The sequence below is a fragment of the Pteronotus mesoamericanus genome, unplaced genomic scaffold, assembly GCF_021234165.1.
Source record: "Pteronotus mesoamericanus isolate MK-2021 breed Mesoamerican mustached bat unplaced genomic scaffold, CSHL_Meso_final scaffold_54, whole genome shotgun sequence".
NCBI lineage: Eukaryota > Metazoa > Chordata > Mammalia > Chiroptera > Mormoopidae > Pteronotus > Pteronotus mesoamericanus.
The window spans coordinates 73,682,864-73,705,584 of NW_026555321.1; the positions used below are offsets into that span (position 1 = coordinate 73,682,864).

At 39.8% G+C, this 22,721-nt stretch overlaps 1 protein-coding gene and 1 pseudogene across 1 annotated transcript in view; one reads left to right on the plus strand and one right to left on the minus strand.

The window, feature by feature from the left end:
- SPIDR (scaffold protein involved in DNA repair) overlaps positions 1-22,721 on the plus strand; it is a 390,408-nt gene that overhangs the window by 72,460 nt on the left and 295,227 nt on the right. Inside the window, exon 6 of the mRNA XM_054595226.1 lies at positions 18,438-18,685. Coding sequence (XP_054451201.1) covers positions 18,438-18,685 — 248 coding nt within the window. The remainder of the gene's footprint in view (positions 1-18,437; positions 18,686-22,721) is intronic.
- On the minus strand, positions 17,184-18,075 carry LOC129088487 (glucose-6-phosphate 1-dehydrogenase-like; annotated as a pseudogene).

A 22,721-nucleotide genomic window follows, 5' to 3' on the forward strand; every position in this document is an offset into this window, starting at 1 on the left:
TTCTCAAGCTAGTTGAAATTTCTTTTTTTGTTCAGTTTCTTTTAGGATCATTGTCATTAAATCAATAGGTTGTGGATGATGAAGGAAGGAATTTGTATAGATTTGGGGCTCTTATAACTAACACTGAGAACCTGGAACAAGAGGAAAGATTTTTCAATTTGACTTTATTCAAAGTTATTTATTACCTGAATACTTAAAATTCATGTTAATCCTGGTCTAATGTTCCCAGGAAGTTTGTATCAATCCCAGGAAATATATCATCTTAAATGATCTTAAGATAAGATCCTTTATAAGAAAAAGTTGGTTTTGGAGTTTCTATTATTAATTTTGGGGAGGTTTATTTTGTTAGGCATACTTTGATTATTTAATGAACAATACTGAAGCCAGTTATTGGAAAAAATAAATGTTTTAAACTTCGATTTTAAGAACCAGCTGCGGGAAGTTATATGGGTATTCAATAGGAAAAAAGATTAGTTTTGCTGGCTTTGAAGATGAGCAATGGATGATGCTATGTGGAAGGTAATATGAGGCGAGAGCAGCCCGCACCTGATTACCAGCACAAAAGCAGGGAACCTTGATCTTCCGGCGAACATGGCAGAGTAGGTCAGCACTGTGCTTGCCTCCTCCATGACCACATCAGAATTACTACTAAATTATGGAACAGCCATTACTGAGAAACACCTGAAGACGAGCTGAACAGAAATACTATAACTAAGGATATAAAGAAGAAACCACAATAAGACTGGTGGGAGGAGCAGAGATGTGGAAGGGGCAGGTCTCTCACCCACAGTGTGACAACTAAGAATGGGAAGTGATATCTCAGATGCAGAAATGCCCCCTAAGAAATAAGGGTTTCCAGCCTCACACCAGGCTCCCAGCCCAGAATAGCAGTGCTGTGAACACATCTGGCTTTGGGGATTTTGCCCAGGTGAGATGTTAGGCAACTATAGACCCAGGAGTTTTTCTCGATGGGCCCATACTCAGAATTGTTTGTTCACAAACTCACTCTGACTAGGCTCCAGTGCAGAAATACCAGCTTGAAAACTGCCAGGGACATACGGGGAGAAACTGAATTAACTAGCTTAAGGGTGAGAACTAGAGGCTCAGGGGTCAATGTGGCTGCCTCTGGGGACAGAAGCATTGACAGGTCCCATTGCTGCTTTGTTGAACCCTCTCCCCACCCAGCAGCATGCTCAGGGAGGTACCATTTCTAAGCTCTCCATCAACCTAACACCATTCTCCCTGCCCTGGTACTTCCCTGAGAACCTCGCCCTACCCAACTCACAAGCCCAAACCAAGCCACTTCCAGCATTTTTTCCACGTAAGTAGCCTTCCTTGGCTCTTGTTGAGGACGTTCCTAAAATCTTTCAACAGTCTACAAACCTCGAACAAGCTGTAGCTGGCCGTAGCATGCCCTGTACCTCTTGCTAAGTGACTGCAAGCCGAGCACAGGGAGCATCTGGTCTCAACTTGCATTGTACCTCCCACCAGGTGGCCCAAGCCTGGCATAACCTGTGGCCAGGGCCAGCTTGGAATGTACCTTCAACTAAGAGGGCTCCAGGGCTGGCACAAGAGGTGGCTGGCCTCAACCCACATGTTACTGCCCACCAAGGAGTCCCAAGTCTATCACTAGGGGTAGCCAGTCTCGGTTCATAGCATAGCCTTTCCCAAACAGCCCTAAGCCCAGCACAAGTGGCAACCAATCACAGGTCACTTAGGAACTCCTACCAGGTAGGCCCGAACTGAGCACAAACAGTGGCTGAACTGACACACCCAGTGTTCTGTTTGAGATCGCAGGAGAAACACCGTGCAACAAGCTCCACTAATCACACACCCAAAGGGTGGATTCAGCTAGCACTACAACCACTCTAAAGTGACTTGCGCTTTGTTGGGGTTAGCTGCTGCACTACACATTCTCCATTGTAGTCACAGGCAGCCCTCGTAGCCAGCTAGCCTGAGGGTCAGTCCCATCCGCTGACATGCGAAGGGCAATCAAGGCTCAGCCACAACAGGAGGAAGGGCACGTACAACCCACACAAGGGAAACCCCTGGAGCACCAGCTCAGGTGAACAGGGAGACTGTGACACTGGGTCTTATAGGACATCTACTACTTAAGGCCACTCTTCCAAGGAGGGAAGACATAGTGGATCTGCCTAATGTGTAGAAACAAATACAGGGAGGCAGCCAAAATGAGGAGACAAAGAAATACAGCCCAAGTGAAAGAACAGGATAAAACACCATAAAAGGAACTAAATGAAGTGGAAACAAGCAATCCATCAGATATAGAGTTCAAAACACTGGTTATGAGCATGCTTAATCATCTTAGGGGAAGAGAAGATGAACTGAATTCAAGAACTTACATGAAGAGATAGAAATCATAAAAATAGGAACCAGTCAGAAATTAAAAAATACAGTAACTGAAATGAAGACTAAGTTAGAGGGAATCAACAGCAGATGAAACAAAGGACCCAGTCAGTGATCTAGAAAACAAGATAGCAGGGGACATCTAATCAGAACAGCAAAAAAATAAAAAATAAAAAAACAAAACAAAAGAAAATGAGGATACTTTAAGGAAACTATGGCATAATGCCAGGTGAACATCATAGGGGTACCAGAAGAAGGGAGAGAGCATGGAGTTGAAATCCTATTTGAACAAATAATGACTGAAAACTTTCTTAATCTGGTGATGGAAATATATATACAAGTCCACAGTTTGTCTCAAACAACACAAAACCAAAGTGTCCCACACTAAGGCACATCATAATTAAGATGACAAAAGTTAAAGACAAAGAGAGAACCTTAAATGTACCAAAACAAAAGCAGTTGGTTACGTACAAAAGATCTCCCATAAGACTATGAGTTGTTTTATCAACACAAACAGAAAAAATTGGCACTATATGTTCAACGCAATGAAAAGCAAAGACATACAGCCAAGATTATTCTATAAAATGTCACAGTGGAGCGATGTGTTGTGGGGAGTTGCCAGGCCACTCCTGGATTTGAGGGTTATTGTCCGGGGCCAGCTGAGGGGGGAATGGAGCTCTGAATCCCACAGAACCCGTCCTGGGGTTGTCACGCATGGGGGGAATAAACACGAGTCACTAAAAACACTTCTCAGTTTTCCAGGAGAGGGACATGGCTCTTCCCTCTAGGGGAGAAGGAAGGCCCCAAACTCCATGTCCAAAGGCTTTTATTGAGAACCATATGCACGAGAGTGTACAGCAAAGCTCATCAATCAATGACAAAAGGCTATGTTTACCAATAACAAATAGAGACCATAGATAACAATTGGAGGAACACAAGAGATCTGCATCAGGTCAGGGTGTATGAATAATGTAAATCTCCTTCCCAGTATGAGCCAGTTATCATAGCTTTTGAGGGAAGAACAAAGCATGCTTCAAGGAACTTATTTCTAGGCCTGATTGTCCCCGGAACAGCCCGATCCAGTTTAGGGCTGTACATGCCTTTAGTAGTTGTTTCAAGCCTGAGCCAGGCGGGCAGGGCAGATATGCCAAGAGATAAGGAGGCTTCTTTCAGATAGAATGAGACTCTGGCCATGTCCAAGCTGAGCTGAAGGGGTACGGGCCTTCTTGCTCTTTCTCCGTGTCCCCCCAGGTCCTTGTCCCACTGCCCATATCAGCCAATGTCTGTCTTAGGTCATCTCTACTTGTGAGAGAACTTACGTGTCATGGATCACCGACCATCACAGGGCCAAGCAGGGTGATGTGAGGGGGACAGCACAGCCCCTGCCAGGGGGACAGGTTTCGTCTCAGTGGCCTGTTTTCCCAAGGCCTCCCTGATTATTTCCAGCCTTGGGACCCTAGGCTGTCCCTGAAACCAGGAGGGGCAGCTCCCAATAATAAAACAAGGCAGTAATTCAGAATTGAAGGAGAAACAAAGAGCTCTCCAGCAATTAAAATGCTAAAGGAGTTCATTGGTACTAAACCAGTATTACAAGAAATATTATTGAGACTTCCTTAAGTGGAAAATAAAATGATCAAACATATTAATAAGAAAATATTGGAAAGAAAAAAACCTCAGTGACAAAGTCACTTAGTAAAAGCAGTGGATAAAATCAACTGTAAAGACAGTACAAAAGTGAAAGAGAAAAGTACAGAAACCATATGTAATTACAACATATGATAACAATAGCAAAACAATAGCAAAAAAATGTGGAAGGTGTAATATTAGAATGTATTTGAATTAAAGCAACCATCAACATAAAATAGACTGCTATAAACATTGTTTGGTATATATGAAGCACCCAGTAATTACAAACCAAAATTGTACAAGAGATATACAAGGGGGACCAAAAAACCCCTCTGGAATTTATTATAAAAAATTGTGTGTTTATTCTTACATGTTTAAACTTCAGTCACTCTCAAAGTACTCTCCATATAATGCAGTACAGCTATCGAGACTGTTTTTCCACTGTTGAAAACAATTTTTGAGCTCATTGATTTTGACAGCTTTTATTACTTCTGCAATTTCCTTTGTTTTTTTATCCTCACCTGAGGACATTTGTTTTTCTCATTGCTTTTGGAGAGAGAGGAAGGGAGAGAGAGAAACCTTGATAGAATGGTTGCCTCCCATGAACACCTGAATGAGGGATCACAAACCCACAGCCCAAGTATGTGCCCTAACAAGGAATCGGATTTGCAGACTCTCAGCAAACCTGCAACCTGTCGGAAATAGAGTGGTGCTCCAACCAACCGAGCCATACCAGCCAGGGCTTTTGCAGGGTTTTTTTTTGTTTGTTTGTTTCACTTCTTCTGCATTGGCAGAATGTTTCCCTTTGAGGACTTTTTTCATCTGGGGAAACTAAAACACATTGCTTGGGACAAGACCAGGTGAATGGAGAGGGTGGGGTATAGGAATCATGCTGTTTTTAGTCAAAAACTGCTGAACAGTCATGATGTGGTAGGTACATTTGTAAATCACTCATAAAATGGGCAAACAGATTGAAAGAGTCTTCCAAAAAAATTCACTGAAGCTGAACACAGCCTCTCACAACAATGCCAGCTGGTACACTGATACAGAGGGGTTCCCAGAACACTCCCCTAGAGGGAGAACCCTGTACTACAAGAGTCCCACCCTCCAGAAGATAATTCTGGGGTTTTTTGGGGGGTGTGCCCCTCATGCATAAAAAAAGGACCCATACACAACACTGTAGAAAGTCATCAACATGAGAATAGAAAGGAGCATAGGAGAACTACAAAAGCAATTAGAAAACAAATAATAACATGCCAATAACTATATACCTAGCAATAATACTTTCATTGTAAACGGAAGACCCATATATATGCTGCCCACAAGAGACCAGCTCAAAGGAAAAGACACACGCTGGCTGAAGTAAAGGGAGGGGGAAAGACATTTTATGCAAATATGGACAAAAAAAACCCCTTGGGGTTGCAATACTTCGACAAAATAGTCTTCAAAACAAGGCTTCTAATAAGGCAAAGACATTTCGTAATAATAAAGTGATCAAGCCAACAAGAGTATATCATTCTTGTAAATATCTACTCACCCAACATGGGGGCAGCTGAATATACGAGATCCGTCCAGAAGGTATCCAGCCATGTTATATGAAAAATAGAGACATTTATTGAAGAAGATACAAGAAACATTGTACATAGGACAAAGCCTCAGTCCCCTTCAAAGTGGGCACCTTGAGATTTCACACAGTTGTCCCATCACCTTCAGCTGTCCTGTCATATTTTCCTGAATCTCATCAGCAGTCTGAAATTTCTTTCCTTTCAGAGGTGATTTTAGTTTTCAGAAAAGCCAGGAGCTGCAGGGCTCCAAATTTGGGCTCTAGGGGGCCGAGTCACCTGGGTGATTTGATGTTTGGCCATAAAACCCTGCAGGAGATGTGATGTATGAGTGGGCGTGTTGTCACGATGAAGCTGCCAATCACCAGTTGCCAATGGTTCGGCCTTCTGAATCATGAATATTTTCAACAGAGGAATGTTCAAGGCGATGGCCATACAGTGCATATGCTCACTCAATGGTCTCTCCCGCCCCCAGTGACTAGTACAAGGAAGTTGTCATTTTTTCATGCATGCACATTCCAGTCCACTCTCCTTGTAACTTGGCTGCCAGGTTACATTGATGCTACGCAAACATTCTCGTTACATTAACAGTGGTTGGACTTTTTCTGTGTAGACCTAGTATAAAGCAAATATTAACAGACATATAGGAAGAGATTGACAGTAGTATACTCACGAATGGAGATTTTAACAGTTTATTGACATTGATGGTTAGAGCAGAGAGAAAATCAACAAAGAAACAGCCTTTAATGAAACATTAGACCAGATGGATTTAATTGATATTAGAGCTTTATTTTTTTTTTCCATCCTAAGCTGCAGAATATACTTTCTTTTCAAGCACTAATAGAACATTTTCTAGGATGGACCACATGTTAGGCTAAAAAGAAGACTCAGTAAACTTAAGTAGGAAATCATAATACACATCCTGTCTGATCACAGTGGTATGAAACTAGAAATCAGTTGTAAGAAGAAAACTGAAAAACAAACACATGGAGGCTAAATTACATACTGTCACTGAATAGGTTAACAACCAGATGTAGGAAGAAATCAAAAGATACTGTGAAACAAATCAAAATGAAATATATCAATCCCAAATCTATGGAATACAGACAAAGCAATTCTAACACAGAAGTATATAGAATACAGGCCTACCTTCAGAAACAAGAAAAATCTCAATAGAAATTGTAACCTTACATTTATGGGAACTTGAAAAAGAATAAAAGCCCAAAGTGAGTAAAATGCAGGAAATAAACATCATGGCAGAAATAGACAAAATAGAGTCAAAAAACAGAAAAGATCAATGTCACCAAGAGCTGGTTCTTTTAAAAGACAAAACTGATAAACCTGTAGCCAGACTCATCAAGAGGTATCCAGACTCATCAAGAAGATAAGAGGAAGGTCCAAAATAGATAAAATAACTAAAGAAAGAGGAGAAGTGACAGCTGACACCACAGAAATAAAAAGGATTATCAGGAAATATTGCATTCAATTATATGAAAACAAATTGGACAATCTGGATGAAATGAATAAATTCATAGAAACAGACTCTTCCAGTACTGAATAAGGAAGAAACAATAAATCTTAACAGACCAAAAGTACTAACAAAATCAAATCAATAATCAGAAAACTCCCAATAAACCAAAACTCTGAACCACGTGGTTTCACAGGTGAATTTTACCAAACATTTAAAAAAGAATTAGTACATATCCTTTAAAAAATATTCCAAGACATTGAAGAGGAGGGAGAGCTTTCAACACATTTTATGATGCCAGAATTGCCCTGATTTCAAAACCAGACAATGACATAGTAAAAAAATGAAATTATAGGCCTATATTCATGATGAACATACATGCAAAAATCTTCAACAAAGTATTGGTAAATCAAATTCAGCAATACATTAAAAAGATCATACGCCATGGTCAAGTGTGATTTATTCTTGTGCAGGGTTGGTTCAATATCTGCACATCAATTAATGTGATAACACCACATAAATTGAAGTATAAAAACCATATGATCATATCAATAGATGCTGACAAAGCATTTGACAGAATTCAACATCCATTTATGATCAAAGCTCTCAGCAAAGTGGGAATTAAAGGGACGTACCTTGACAACATAAAGACCATATGTGACAGACCACAGTTACATACGCCGTGTTTTCTACCAGGGAAGCTCAGTTGGTTTCCCTCAGGATTCAGTCATGTAGGTAACAGTGCTTGCATGACTGACTGCAGTGACCACAACTCCAGTAACCCCAGAAGTAAATCAGATGTCCATCATAAATTGCATTGTTTGCAGAGTATCTAGACAAAATAGTGCAGTGTGGCTAAGGTACTGAGCATGCAGAATATTTGTATCAGAATATTCCAAGAACTCAATTCCCAGATGCTAGCCATTAAGAAAACAGATCCTTCTGAGAATGCACATGATTGGATCAGCTCAGCCTATTGGGTTGACTCTTTTCCTGAACTCCCCATAAAATGTATTCTGAAACAGTTTCTGGTCAGAACCACATACAAAATGTTTTCCAGTTATAAATGTTCTGCTAGTTGTATTTATAATTATGTATAAAGTTTTATATGTATATATAAAATTATTTTGCTAGTTATAATTCTATTTCAAATTTGTTCTTTTAGTAACTTGATTATTAATAGTTAGCATTATCTCAGTTTCAAGTAAAAAATAACCTGTAAGACATAAATCAAGTCTAGGATTACTTTATAATATCACAGGTCTTTAAAATTTCACTAAGATGAACATTGTTTTGTTTGAATTCACAGTTTACGCCAAGTATGTTCTGAAGAGTGGGGTTTCCAGGACTACCTTTGCTGTTTCTAGTTTTTGTATAGACTGAAACTTTGTGACACTTTTTTCACAGTTCATGTTCCTGCATGAATGTCAAAGAGCAATTGTTTTTAGAGGTGACCTATATCCATGATACTGTTTTAGCTCATTGTGCCCAGTAGAATTCCAGATAGTATATTAAAGATTACCTTTTAGTTATTGAAGTAATGATGAAATAAGCATTATGAAATGTTACACCTTTTAAATTCCTTAATATTAATGGCCTTGGTGTTTCACCTTTACTGAATCTCATGGTTAGGAATAAATACACAGACAAATTTCTTGTTTAGAGATAATTCATTTTGCTTTTCTGCGTATTTGTAGCTCTTGAAGTTAAATATACAGGGTGGGGCAAACGTTGGTTTACAGTTGTTTACATGGAAAATAATGCAATAATTAATATGAAACCACAATAAACTCTTTCACATACAACTGTAAACCTACTTTTGCCCCATCGTGTGTGTGTGTGTGTGTGTGTGTGTGTGTGTGTGTGTGTGTGTGTAATTTCCCCCTATTCTTTCGGTCGTCATTATTTTCTAGACAGAGCCTCATGTAGTGTATATGGGATACTATGTGAGTAGTGTGGATTCCTGAGATTATTCCCTTAACCTGTTTTGTGACTCTGAACAACTACATATACATTGTTTAACCTTTCTCTGTATCACTTTACCTAGTTTGCCTTCCTTCACCTTAGAGAAATCTTGTGAGGAGGATTTTGAAAAGGTTTGATTATTTTGAAGAAACATCTTTATTTGTACATAAGATATGGTCAGATGCCACCTGCCCAAAATCCAGTTAGGGTCTTTTCAGCTAACCATAGATCTGGAAGGAGGCCCTGGGCCTCTGAAATAATTGTTACTAGATTTGTTCTGCAGTGAATATTTTGGGTTGTTAGTATGTAGCTAAAGGGTAGAATCTGTATTTTGTTTATCCTGCAGGGGGTGTCCAACCTGTAGCCCAGGATGGCTGTAAATGTAGTCCAACACAAAATCGTAAAACCTTTTTCATACTCATCAGTTTTCTTTAGTGTTTGTATATTTAATGTGTGGCCCAAGACAACCCTTCTTCCAGTGTGGTACAGAGATGCCAAAAGGTTGGACATCTCTGCAAGTGTTTCTGATGTCCAGCATTGAGTCTTGCTGTGTCCTGGTTTATTAACCCAAGGAAACAGGAGTCTGTCACTTTGATAGTCAGTCAGAAAGGCTGTCAGGAGCAGACTTACACATTGTGGGATTGGGACCAGCTGGCAGACAACCTTGTGGCTGGATGGAATGGCAGCTGGCATGTGCGAGATGGTATTACCTCTAGACCCAGTTAATGGTTATCTTCAAGAATAATTGTGAGTTCTCAAGAAAATATTAAACTGTATCAGCATATGATATTCAAGATAGAAATAGAAGAAATTAAGGAATTCTTCATTTTTGAGGGATTTCCTTTGAAATAATTGAAATATAAAAAGTTTTTAGAAGTTTCAGTTCCATGAGATGCTCAATGAGAAACTGGCCCAATTAGTTTAGGAAACACCATATTACAGCCTTTCATAGAGATCACAGTGTACATGCGGCATATTAAAGGCTTCTAAGAAATCTTACCGTTTCATTTTATTCAGCCTAGTTTATTCAAAATGATTTTACTGTGGAGCTCATTTTCTTTTAATATCTATTCACATCTCATGGAACTCTTGTTTGGAGGAACATATCATAAGTCCACTGTGTAGGGTTGTAAATGTGCTTCTACTATCTTTTATTTATTGCCTTTGTTTTCTTAGGGCACTTAGCCTGGCTTTTTTCCTTTGAAGTCTTCTACCTTCTCTATACTCCTCAATTTCTCTCATTTTTTTTTTCCTCTTAGGCCTCCATTGTATAAAATTTTAATTTTTTGCTTTGAATTGAGAAGAAAAAGAAAAAAGAAAAAAAACCTGGCTTATAACCAGAAACCTGTCTTGCTTCTGGTTTCATTTGCACTGATTTTTAGAACATGCTATCATTTTTTTGCTTCTCTGTTAATTTTGAGGTCCCAGTTAAGAGTGTAGGTTTGAATTGGATGACCCTTCAGTCTCCAGCAGACCAGGGACAAAGTGTGCTGGTCCTGCCTGGGTCTGCCAGAAAGTGGTGTTGCAGAAAGACTCAAGGCTCTGTCTTTCCCTGAATCTGTGTCTTTGAACAGAGAATGGCCAGACAGGTTTTGACACACAGTCTTCCTTGGGGAGGGAGGTACTTTTCTTTCCTGTCCTTTGTAATCAGTGTAGCCACCCCACATGGACCTGTTTCTGGGTGGGTTGCTGTGGTGTTTGCTGCAGAGTCCTCCTGGCCTGGGGCACACTCTGCTCTTCTCCACTGAGCCCAGCTGCTGCTTGGTGAATTTTGATCCTGCAGGTTCTTTCTGGAGCATCATAATTTCTCTTCTCTCTTTCTCTTAAGATGTACCTTTGCCATGGCTGTTTTTTATTTTTTCCTGGGCTCCTTAGAGCAGGGACTTCAGACGTATTATGCAGTGGAAGGGTGCTTTGTAAACCCACGTTCTGTTGTTCTCATCAGGCTGGAATTTGGGGTTGGAAACATATTTAGTTTATGAAAGGCAAGCCAAATGGTTTACAGAGGTGTAACCATGGGTGTAGCTTGTTCAACCTGTTTACCTCAGAAAAGATGGGTGTTTTTTTTTCTTCAGTGTGTGAGAAAATCTCTAGCTTTTGTTTTCCCTCTTGCTAGTAATCTCCGATTTTCATGAATAAAGTTTCAGTCATAAAAAGCACACCAAATAAACAGTGAAAGTATAACTCCTGTCAGTAGTTTGAGACTCTCTGTTTTCTAGAATTGTGTTGCTTTTATTGATTTTTAATCCAATAAAAGATAGTTTTGTTAGCAGCTCGGAGTTTGATATACTCTTTCCAGTTCTTGTGGTTTTGCTGTCCTTTTCACACAGCCAGTGCAATTCTTGATCAATAGCCAGAGAATTGCCCGCGTTATTTAAGAGGTGTGTGTGTCAGTGTGTGTGAGATGATTGCGCTAGAAGTATAAGGCCACATGAATAATTACTTTGGTGTCCTCCCCTCCCCCTATATCCATTGTAGCCAGAATGGTTCTTGATACGTACATAGCAGGCCCTCAGCTAATTTGTTAAATAAATAAATTCCATTTTAGACTTGGGAGAGGAAATGAAGGCATTGCTAACTAAATTGGTTGGTTTTTCAACCACCAGCATCTTTCATTCCCCTTAATTTTTAAGAGCTATCTTGGTCGTGGTGATTTGACTTACTACAGCTGCCATGGCCTATCTTCTGTAGGATTTTTGCTGTTGCCCCCACCTTCTACCTCTTTAAAAACATTTAGTAGTTGTTGATGGATTTAAAAGTTCTCGTGTAGTTAAAGAACAAGTATAAATGACCCATGGACATGAACAACAGGGTGGGGATTGACCAGCTGTGGGGCGGGGTGGGGGTGGGGTTAGAGGTGGGGGGGCAGGGAATTGCAACAACTGTAATAGAATAACAATTAAAAAATAAAAAAATAATAAAAGTTTCTAAGCAGCCAGGGCCTTATAATTCCCTTGTTCTTTCTTTAAAATGCCAGACTGTTCTCATTAATAGTGTGACTTTAAGAAAGGGAGGCTGAACCCAGGATTAACATTTGGTAAATTTAGCATAGGCTGGCTCTCGGTGATCTCATAAGAGTCTACAAGGGCAGGTCTGGGCCTAGTCAGTAATTGGGCGGGAAGCCTTAGAGAGCAGAAACCAGTGTGCTACAGGATGTGGCCTGGGGAAGCAGGCCTGGCCCTGTGAGTCAGGACACAGCCAGCACCTGCCCCCATTGCAGTGGGTGCACAAGGTGTGTTCACTGAAAGCAACTCCCCCCGCCCCCCATGCCTTCTTGTCTGGGCTAAAACCAGGGGCTTGAGGTTTTTGTGGTCATATGAAATATGAGTAAAGTGAGCTGGGTGTTTTTTTGTCTTATAATTGTGTATTTCAAAGAATGATTCTAGTTTAGTTACTATCGTTAAGTATTTAGCTACAAAGGTGTCATTTAACAATAAGGAGGTGGGGCCCTGGCCTAGTAGCTCAGCTGGTTAGAGCATGGTCCCGATATACCAAGGTTGTAAGTTCCATCCCCCGTCAGGGCACATACAGGAATCGGCCAGTGAATGCATAAATAAATGGAACAACAAATTGATGTTTCCATCTCTCTCCCTCCCCCTTTCTCTAAATTCAATAGATAAAAAATTTTTTAAAATTTAAAAATGAGGTGATGTTTATTACTGATACTCCACTGTTGCTCTTTGTGTGACCTTTCTATAAATTTTAGAATTACAAACTTTAGTTCCTGAAGAGAGCAGTGTTTCTTATGGCTAATTTGTTTCATTTGTAATTGAGGTCTAGCTTACCACAGAGACACTGCTTAATTTTGCAATTAGACTCTGACTTCTTTTTACTTTGTTAGTAAACACAGTTTTTATCTAGGAGGACTCTATACATATAGACTTTCATACATAGAATTGGATTAAGATTTAGTTCACAGGAAATGGGGCATTTCAGTTCTTGGGTAGCTCTTTAATTATTCAGTGAAATCACTTACAAGAGTTTTTATTGAACAATAAATTCCCCACTGTTGATGGCCTTGTTGATTTATGTTGATGTAAGGGAACGTATGTGCTCTCTCTCCACACATGCCTGCCTGATCTCTAGGATTGTATTGTTCATATTATTGTCTCTTGTTTCCCAATGTGAACTCTGAACTTTCATTTGTCTGGACTTGTCTGTGTATCTTAAGTATCCATTGTACTTTCTGCCGTATGTACTTTGTCTCTCTATTCTCATCTTCATGTGTTAAGAATTTTCCAATCCTTTGAGACCCATTAGAGGTTTTATTTCTTCCAGTGTGTCTGCTAATTTCAAATTAGCCATAAATAAAGGTTCCATTCTTTGCCCATTCAGAACATTTAGTATATCTCCTTTATGTGATTTCAAGCTCTTTAGGGCACTTTCTCTCACTAAATTGTCTATCTTGTCTAACACCTTACACATAGTGTCTACTAAATTAATAATTTGTTTAATGGAACAATATCTATTTGGAGATAGTTAGCAGCTAGTTAAGCCTTTTAGTTGCAAGTAACAGAGCACAAATCTACCTAGTTTAAGAGGAAGATGAAATGTTTTGTATTCTTGCTAGTGTATCATGAGGAATCTAAAATAAAGGTGAAAGATGAACTGGGCTTCAGGGCAGCTGTGAGATCTTCACTAGCAGGAACTCATGATTTTTGTTTAGAGATTCATTATTAGTGTCTTAGCTTGTAGTTCCCAGACTCTGTATTTCTCAATTCAAAATATGAAGAAAATGGATCTGATTTGTTCGGCTTTGGTCAGTTGTCTACCTTAGGCCAATCATAGTAGACACATGGCTGCTTAGGCGAGGAGGCCACCCCTGTGGCTGCTTGGAGGTTGCAGGCTACCTCCTCCACAGATGGGCAGGTGGTTCTTTGAAAAGAGAAGTCAGAAACAAATTGTGACAGATGTCTGCTACAGCAGCATTGCTAATTTTTGGAAACTGAATCAATGGTGAACACTTTATGGTTTTAATAAAATTTGACTTCAGCCACAGACAGGTTAGCATGTTGTTATTGCCTGTTGATTTTACAGGAACTACTCCTTGCTCATACCTTGATCTTGTTGTTTGTGATATTTAATCACTTTTTCAGGAGACTCCGAGTTCTGAAGTTCATTGAAGAAAAAGAATCATAATATTATTATTTTTATTATATTTTAAACATTAGCAAATTATGATCATTGCTACCTAGTCCCTTTTTGACTCTGTGAATTTGACTACTACAATACTTTCTCTGCTAATAAAGATCCTAACTTGCTCTAATGTATTATTTCTATAACTGAGCTATATGCATGACTGAAGTAATCTTACATGAAAATTTAAGAAGGGCAGCACTGTTTAGCTGTCTAAAGGAAACAGGAGAAAATATGGGAAAATATAAGTGTTTTAAAAGAAAAATATTAAATCTTTATTTTGGTACTTTGAAATGCAACATTTAAGTAAAATAATCCATTTCCTAATAAAATGGTTTGGTAAAGAATAAAAATTTTCAAGGAATAATAATTTTGCCCAAGTACATAGGGTACTATGTGGCACTCAGCAAACCTACCAGTAATAAATGATGGTTAAAAAATCTTTGGTTGGGAAAGACTTTCTGATGACATTTTTTCTCTCTCTGCAACACATAGATCCAAGTAGTTAAAAAGTAATTGTTTTTCCTACTAGAAACATGGGAAAAGTATATAAAAAAGCAGTTCACTAAAGAAGAAATATGAAGAGTCAATAAACAAGGGCAAAGATGATAAACCTTATGAATAATCATGAGAATGCAAATTTAAACAAGAGTGAAATGCCATTTTGCACATGTCAGATAAAATTAAAAAGTGTGAAAAGACTGCTATAGACTGAATTGTGTTGTTTCCACCCCTCTTCCTTGCCCCTCCCCCCATTCATGTGTTGATGCCCAAAGTCTCATTGTGATAGTATTTGGAGAGGGGCCTTTGGGAAATGATTGGCTGAGGTTGGGGCCTTATGATGGGATTATTGCCCTTATAAGAAGAGACATGACATGAGGGAAATATCTCTCTCCCCTGCCTGCACCTCTCTCTTCTCTCTCTCCCTCCCCCTCTCTCTCAGATACAGCAAAAAAAATGACCATCTTCTAGCCAGGAGATAGCTCTCACTAGGAACTGAATTGATTAGCTCCTTGATTTTGGACTTCCCAACCTCCACAGAAATAAATGTCTGTTGTTTAAGCCACCTAGTCTGTGGTTTTTTTGTTACAGCAACCTAAGCAGACAATGGGCAGGAATTGGTACTGAGAAGTCGGGTACTGCTGTAACAAATACATTAAAATGAGGATATGGCTTTTGAGGTAGGTAATAGTAGAGTCTGGAAGAGTTTTGAGGTACATGGTAGCAAAAACTGAGATAGGCATGAAGGGACAGATAAAGGTGACTCTCATGAGAGCTCATAAATAGAAAAAATAATATTTTGATATATTTGGTTAAGTAAAATATGATATTACAGTTCATTTCACTTCTTTTTATTTTCTTAATTTGGTTACCTGAAAATTTAAAATTATATATGTTTCTTGCTTTCAGAAGCACTGAAATAGAACTTACATGTATGAACGTGGATAAATATGAAAAACATAATATTCATGAAAAAAGTAGGTCATTCAGAGTTGAGATGACATCATTTTATAATTTTATATAAAGTCTAAAAGCTTTACAAAGTGATACTAGACAGTATTTGTGCATGTGAGTGTGTGTGTTTATGTGTATGTGTGATAAAAATGTAAAAATAGGGTATGATTCAGGAGTGAGTTACCTCTAGGAAGGAGGAACATGAGAACAGAAAGAGAGATACAGGAAATTTCAACTGCATCATTAAAAAGAAACTGCAAAGAAAATTTGCATCATGTTAGTATGTGATGAAGGATGATAGGGTGGTGATGGGTACATGCATTTTGGTTTTTTTAAATTCTTTGTGCTTGAAATATTTCATAATAGTCATTATCTGTAATTCTTGAAATATTACTAGAATAATTTTTTCCATTTTTAGATTAAACTGAGGAATGAGAGAGTTAGCGAGTGAAGTAACTTGTCTAAGGTCACAAAACAATTAAATAGCTGAGCTGTCATTCAAAACCAGGTCTTTCTCATTCCAAAACTCTTAGGTCTTCTTTCTCATTACAATATAAAGATAAAATATAAACTTGAGCTTATGAACCTGAAGGCTCTTCTGACATGTCTTTGGTTTTTCCAGTTCTCCTCCCCGTCCTGGACACATGCCTCTGTGTGAGCACACACACCATCCTCTCAAAGATAAGTTCTTGACTTTCAGGCTGGGGCCAAAACGACTTGTGTCTGTCAGCTATAGTTCTGAGTGTCCATGCGAGGAGATGTTCTTTACATTCATCCGAGATTATGGGCTTGGGTGCAGTTCTAAAATAAAATATGTTAAAATGATGGCTTCTAGTTATCTTTCTTAAAGGTGTTGGTTATGCCTTTTGTTTCATGTTAGAAATGCCTATGTGAAGAACACATGATTTGCTTTGCCAGTTAAGGCATTATTTGTCTTTTTGATTGACTACTGAAGACATCATTTGTTATGTTTTTTGCTTGCTTGTTTGTTTTCCCCCTGTTTGTGGATTTAGGGGGCTGAGGGGGGGCATCCTACCTGCTGCTTCTACTTTTCTAGTAGCAAGGGGGGCACCTGTGGGGTGGGCCATGGAGTGCAGAGTTGACCTGGTTGGGCAGAAGAATATTCAGAGAGCCCAAGACATGGGGAATTATTGGGCAGCATTGAAGTCCCATCCAGCAGGTGGCTGGGAATGTAGAGTGGCCTGAAGCTGGTGTGGACAACTTTCCCCCTTTCCCAGGGTTCTGAGGAGCTTACCTACAGCCAGTGTGGGTGTAGGTTGGCCACTCTCCTACTGAGGCCTATCCACTCATTCTCTTTTTTTGTCTCTAACTCCTATTCTGGGCTGAGGCACCTGGGACAAACGGAAGGGCTGCTCTTCTTCCTTCTGTTGCGGCGCAGTCCTATAGACAGAAACTGGCTCAGGCAGGACCTTGACAGCTGAGGATGGTCACAGTGTGAGTGTAAAATATCAATGGTTGAGGGATGGAGCCGGGCTCCAGGCTAGGAATGTGAGATGAGGCCTATGGTCCCAAAGTCCTACTCCTGTGGGGTCAGACAGTGGAAAGGTGGGAAGGGCAAAGACAGGGAGTAGGGATGGGCTTAATGCTTAGAGCTTGAGGGGGTTCATCTACTTGTACATGCCCTCGTACTGGAAGCCCTATCTCTTCATCAGCTCATCTGCTTCCGTAGGGCCTCAGCTGTCATAAACATAGGGGATGGACTGGGACTTTTTGTGCTCAATCTTGTGCAGCAGAGATTGAAGATTGCCCAGGCCTCCCGGACCTTGTCACTGCATACAAAATGCATCTGGCTCCTACAGAAGACATCCAGGATGAAGCGCTAGTACGCATCTGGGAGCCTCATGTTCTTATATCTGTTGCCAGGTCCAGCTCCAATTCCTTGGGATTGAAGAACATGCTGGGCTTCTTGGTCATCATGTTGGTGTACACAGCCTCATTGGGTTGTACTGGGGTTACCAACTTGTTGCACTTGCACTGCCACTGGGAGATGTCTCTAGCCTCATCACAGAAATGCAAAAACACACCTTGCCTTGCATTTAATCAGGGCTTTGCCTAGTCAGGATGAAGGGCACACCATCTCACCTCTCGTTCTCCACATAGAGGACAACAGTTGTGAAGGTGGCAATGGTGGACCCACGGGACACTGGGGGGTCGTCCAGGTACCCATTGGTGACCTCATCCTCTCCATTGGGATTCCTTACATATTGGCCCAAGACCACATTTTTCACCTGTGTCTCTGAGGTACATTTCAGCACCTTGACCTTTTCATCATGATGTCCTCCAAGTTGTGGAGGCCAACTTCTCCATGGCTACCAGACACAGTATAATCAGCAAGTGGTTCTGCGTCATGTCTTAGATGATCCTAAATTCACTGAAGTAGCTCTCATGGCCCTCAGTACTGAAGGGCTCCTTGAAGATGAGGATGGTGCCGGTGGTATTTTCCCCTTTCCAGTTGGGGCCGAAGATTCTGTTTCCCAATAAGTGTTAGTTTATAGTAACTATCATTAGCCATTCAGGTTGGTGTTATTAGCTCACTTTTCAAAACTGACTATAACATTTATTTTACTGATGGAAAATTGATTATTGGTACTAAATTTGGTGGATTCTGTGAGATAATGTCTGGCTTACAATTGGTTTAATCTCATCTTGTCTTTGGTTATATGGCTTGATTCTTTGTGTCAAAATAGAAATTTAAGTTACTGTATGTACAAAGTTTAAGCTATTGTATATATAAAGTTAATGACTATAATCATAAGAGAATAGAATAATAGGCATATTTAAATATGGACTTGAATAAAGAGTTCTTCAGATTTAATTGTATTTTTCTTAATTTCTTTCAGACAAATTCTATAGAAATTTTGGAGTATTCATCAGATAGTGAAAAAAAAGATGACTCAGAAAATGTATTGGTCATTAATTCAGAACCATCTAATAAATACTCTATGGATTTTGGATCAGATGGAAGACAAGTTATGGAAACACTGGTAAACCCAAGGGTGAAATCTACAGATAACATTTTGTATACACCGCAGAGACAGACAAAGTTTCCCAGGACTCCTGAAAATTCATCAAAGAAGCAGCTTCTAAGGTTAAATTATACATTTTTAAATACTTTTTAAAGTTTTACTGCCTTTAACAATCCAAATATCTAAAATGTTAATTTTAAAATGGTTGTTTACTTGGGAAGGAAAATTGAGTAATTTTCGATAATAACTTCTATAAGTAATTTGGGAAGTCTTGAGTTCTGGAGATGATTTATGGAATTGCTCACCCAAGTTGAGCACTCAGTTTCAGTCATAACCAGCTTATATGACTATTTTTCTTAAAGAATATTGCTTGTTTGGACTTATCAAATTTTATTGACCATCAGTTGAGGGAGACCCGGTCCTGGATACAATCTGTCTGGCAGGAAATAGGGTGGTGATTCCCTCTAGTGGAGAATGCACCGAACCCTTCCCTGAAGTGGCTTTTATTGGAATCCCTACCTGCAGGGGTATACAGTATGCATGCAAAGCTTATCAGTCAGTGCCTAAAATCTCTATTTATAGAAAACAGATATGGATACAGATAACAAAAGGAGGAACACAGAGATTAGCCTCAGGTCAGGGTCTGTTAGACCTGCTGATGCCAGACAGTCATTAAGGCAGGGCTCCTGAATTCAGGAATTCACTCCTTCTGTTTTGAGCTTAAACATCTAGTTTATATTAACAGCTCTACAAAGCAAAGCAAGCTTCAAAGGGTACAATCCATTCTTCAGGCCTGATTTCCCACTGGGACCCTCAGTTCTAGCATCATATCATGCCTGCCTCTTGCATTTCCGGCATTCTGGTCAAGACTTACAGGCCTCTTTCAAGACCTTGCTTGCGCGGGGCTACAGTTTCTAACACCACACAAAATGGTCCCCAACAATCAGTGTTTCAGGTGATGTCTTAGATAAGACAAGTAAATGACTCTGTTTTCAAATAACATATAGTCTCAAGAGGGAAATAGAAATAAATATAGACTGTTCAGATTACCTTTATGAGTTTGATTACACATATTGACCAGAAAAACCCTTGGAAGTACAGAGATAGGTGAGAGAGCAAAATTTCATAGACAAAAACCTGGCTGGTAAGTGTGTGGGAACATAAAGGCCAGGCCATAGCGGATTCATCAAAGTGTGTTAGGTTCTTGGGGTATACTATATAGGGGGCCTGTGTATTCCATGTTTTTTTGGTGTGTGTTTTATTAAGTTAGAACAAAACAATGAAACCAAAAACTCAAAGAAAGTGAGAAGGCAAATTTTTGGAAAGCAGTAACACAAGTGGAAACTTAGTTCCAGGGAGAAAGCATTTTTAGTAGAAAGAATAAATTTGACAATAAAGAAAACCATTTTGGATCTTTTTAGGATATATCTACAGCAAGACATGGCAAGTATGATGATATACACTGAGAGTTCAGTGGTAATGTTTAGGGGACTAGTAGGAAAGAAGCCAGGCTCCAGGGCTCACGGAAGTACCCAAGACTTAAGGAGTAGAGACAGTGCTATCTCTCCTCTGCTGGAATATGGGATTCAAGACAGGAAGGAGGAGAGCTTAACTGCTAGTGTCTTGAAAGGGATCTAGTGTCTAAAGAGATTAGAGAGAAAAGGTGAAACAATCAGAAGATAATTGGGAAGACCCAGTAGAGAAAGAGATAAAAGGTATAATTGCTCTGTCAGTACCCAGGAAAGGAAGTCAGGGAGCAAGGTCTGGGCTGGAAAGACCTGTCTTGAACATAAGATGGAGGGAAGAGTATAATGTTGTGACTAGGTTTGATGGGATCGATGTAGCCTATTTTTATTTTTACATATTTATTTATCTATCTATATATATCCATAGATCTATATATGTATAAATCTATGTCTCTATCTGTATCTATACCTATAGCTATCCATATATATCTCCAGAAAGTATCCAGCCATGTAATATGAAAAAAAGAGACATTTATTGAAGAAGATACAAGAAACATTGTACACAGGACAGTGATACCTCAGTCCCCTTCAAAGTAGGCACCTTGGGACCTCACACAGTTCTCCCAGTGTCTTTTCCACTTTCAAAACACTCTGCAAGATCCTTTGTTTGAATCACCATCAGCTGCCCCATCATTGTATTTTCCTGAATATTATTGACAGTCTGAAAACTCTTCCCTTGCAAAGGTGATTTAGCTTTGGGAAAAGCCAGAAGTCACAAGGCACCAAATATGGGCTGTAGGGGGCTGAGCCACATGGGTGATTTGATGTTTCACCAAAAAGCTCTTCATGAGATGTGATACTTGAGTGGGTGCATTGTGATGAAACTGCTAATTACCAGTTGCCCGTAGCTGTGGCTGTTTTCACTGTCTTGCATCTTTCCACCTTGGAGAACATTGAGGTAGTGCTCCTTAATAATTGTTTGATCTGGAGGGGCATGCTTATGATGGATAACGCCTTCCCAATCCAAAAACACAGTTAACATGGTCTTGATCTTGTTGAGACTTTCCCATGCCTTCATTGGCATGGAGAGAAAGGCTACTTCCATTGGGACTACTGGGCCTTCATTTCCAGATCGTATGAGTAGCTGTAGACCCACGTTCATTTGTGGTTGTGACCTTCTTTAGGAAGTCTGGTTCTTTGGTAGCAGCTTGAATTAAGTAATTAGCAATGGCAGCACGATGTTTCTTCCTGTCTGGTAGCAGAAGCCGTGGAATGAATTCTGCCATGATGTTTCATGCCAAGATCCTGCATCAAAATGTGTCAGGCACAGTAGTTATTGGAATCCCGAGATCAGCTTCTAGATCTCGCACTGTCAGTCACTGATCTTTGTTGATTGTTGGCCCGTACACATTCAACATTCTCAGGTGTTCTGCTTGTTGCAGGCCTTCCACACATGGATCACTTTCAACAGATTCTCAACCATCTTTGAAGCACTTGTGCCACACTTTTATTTGCACTTCATTTCATTGCCCCTGAAAGCCTTCTAAATTATCTGAGTAGTTTCTATGGAGGACTATTCAAGCTTAATGAAAAATTTGATGCAGATGCATTGCTCTACTTGCTGAGTCATTTTGAATATGACAACCATACAGTACACATGCTCATCCAACAGCATTTACTGCCCCCACTGACTAGTACAGTGAAGTTATCATTGTTCACGCATGCTCATTCCAGTCCACTCTCCTCTGTTACCAGGTTACATCAATATAACACAAACCGTTCTTGTTATATTAACAATGGCTGGACTTTTTCTGGACAGACCTTGTATTTTTACATAAGACAGAAGGACTTATACCCAGAGTGAAGACGTTTTGACCTCAAAAGATAATGGTAGTAGTTTGCAGTAGTCTCCTGTGATAACAAGAAAAGAAGCCAATGAAAGTTATTTGAATGTCTTTGTTAAACTCAAGCCATGCAGTTACAGCAAGTGATGTTCTAGTCCTATTTTAAGGCCCTACTATGTGCCAAGCACTGTTTCAGGTATTAGAGACAGAGCAACTAAACCCCTGTCTATGTTGGAGGGAAGGCTGACAGGAGCCGAGCAGTAAAGTAGGAGTGTTGTCAAAAGGAGTTAAGCTTAATAGAAAAAAAAAAAAAAAAGAGCCAAAAAAGAGGAATAGAGAATGGCCCAGAGATGAGTATGGGCCTTTTTAATTTAAACAAGGAACCGGAGAGGCCACTGATGATGTGACTTTCTGAACAGCTGGAAGAACAAGCATACCTGTGGCTGTCTTCAGAACACAACAGTATACAATGTGATTAGCTCCCCAAGCAGTACACAGAAAAGGAGGTGTCTGTCAATACAGAATCTGCTGGGGCAAATCAGAATTTGTGGGGTTAGCTTCCACAGAGTGGCTCATACACTGTGGCCAATATGTATACCTAGCTAGCCTGAGGGTCAGCTCCACTACCAGATGTGTCAACAGCATTCAGGTCTCAACTGCAAGAGGCAGACTTACATAAACCACACAAGAGACAATCCTGTGGTACAAAGCTCAAGTGATCGGGAAGACTGAGCCACTGAGCACCACAGTACACTGTGCTACCATACCAAGCCACCATACCAAGGCTAGGAGACATAGCAGACCTGCCTAGTACACTGAAAAAAACACAAAAGGAAGTCAGAATGGGG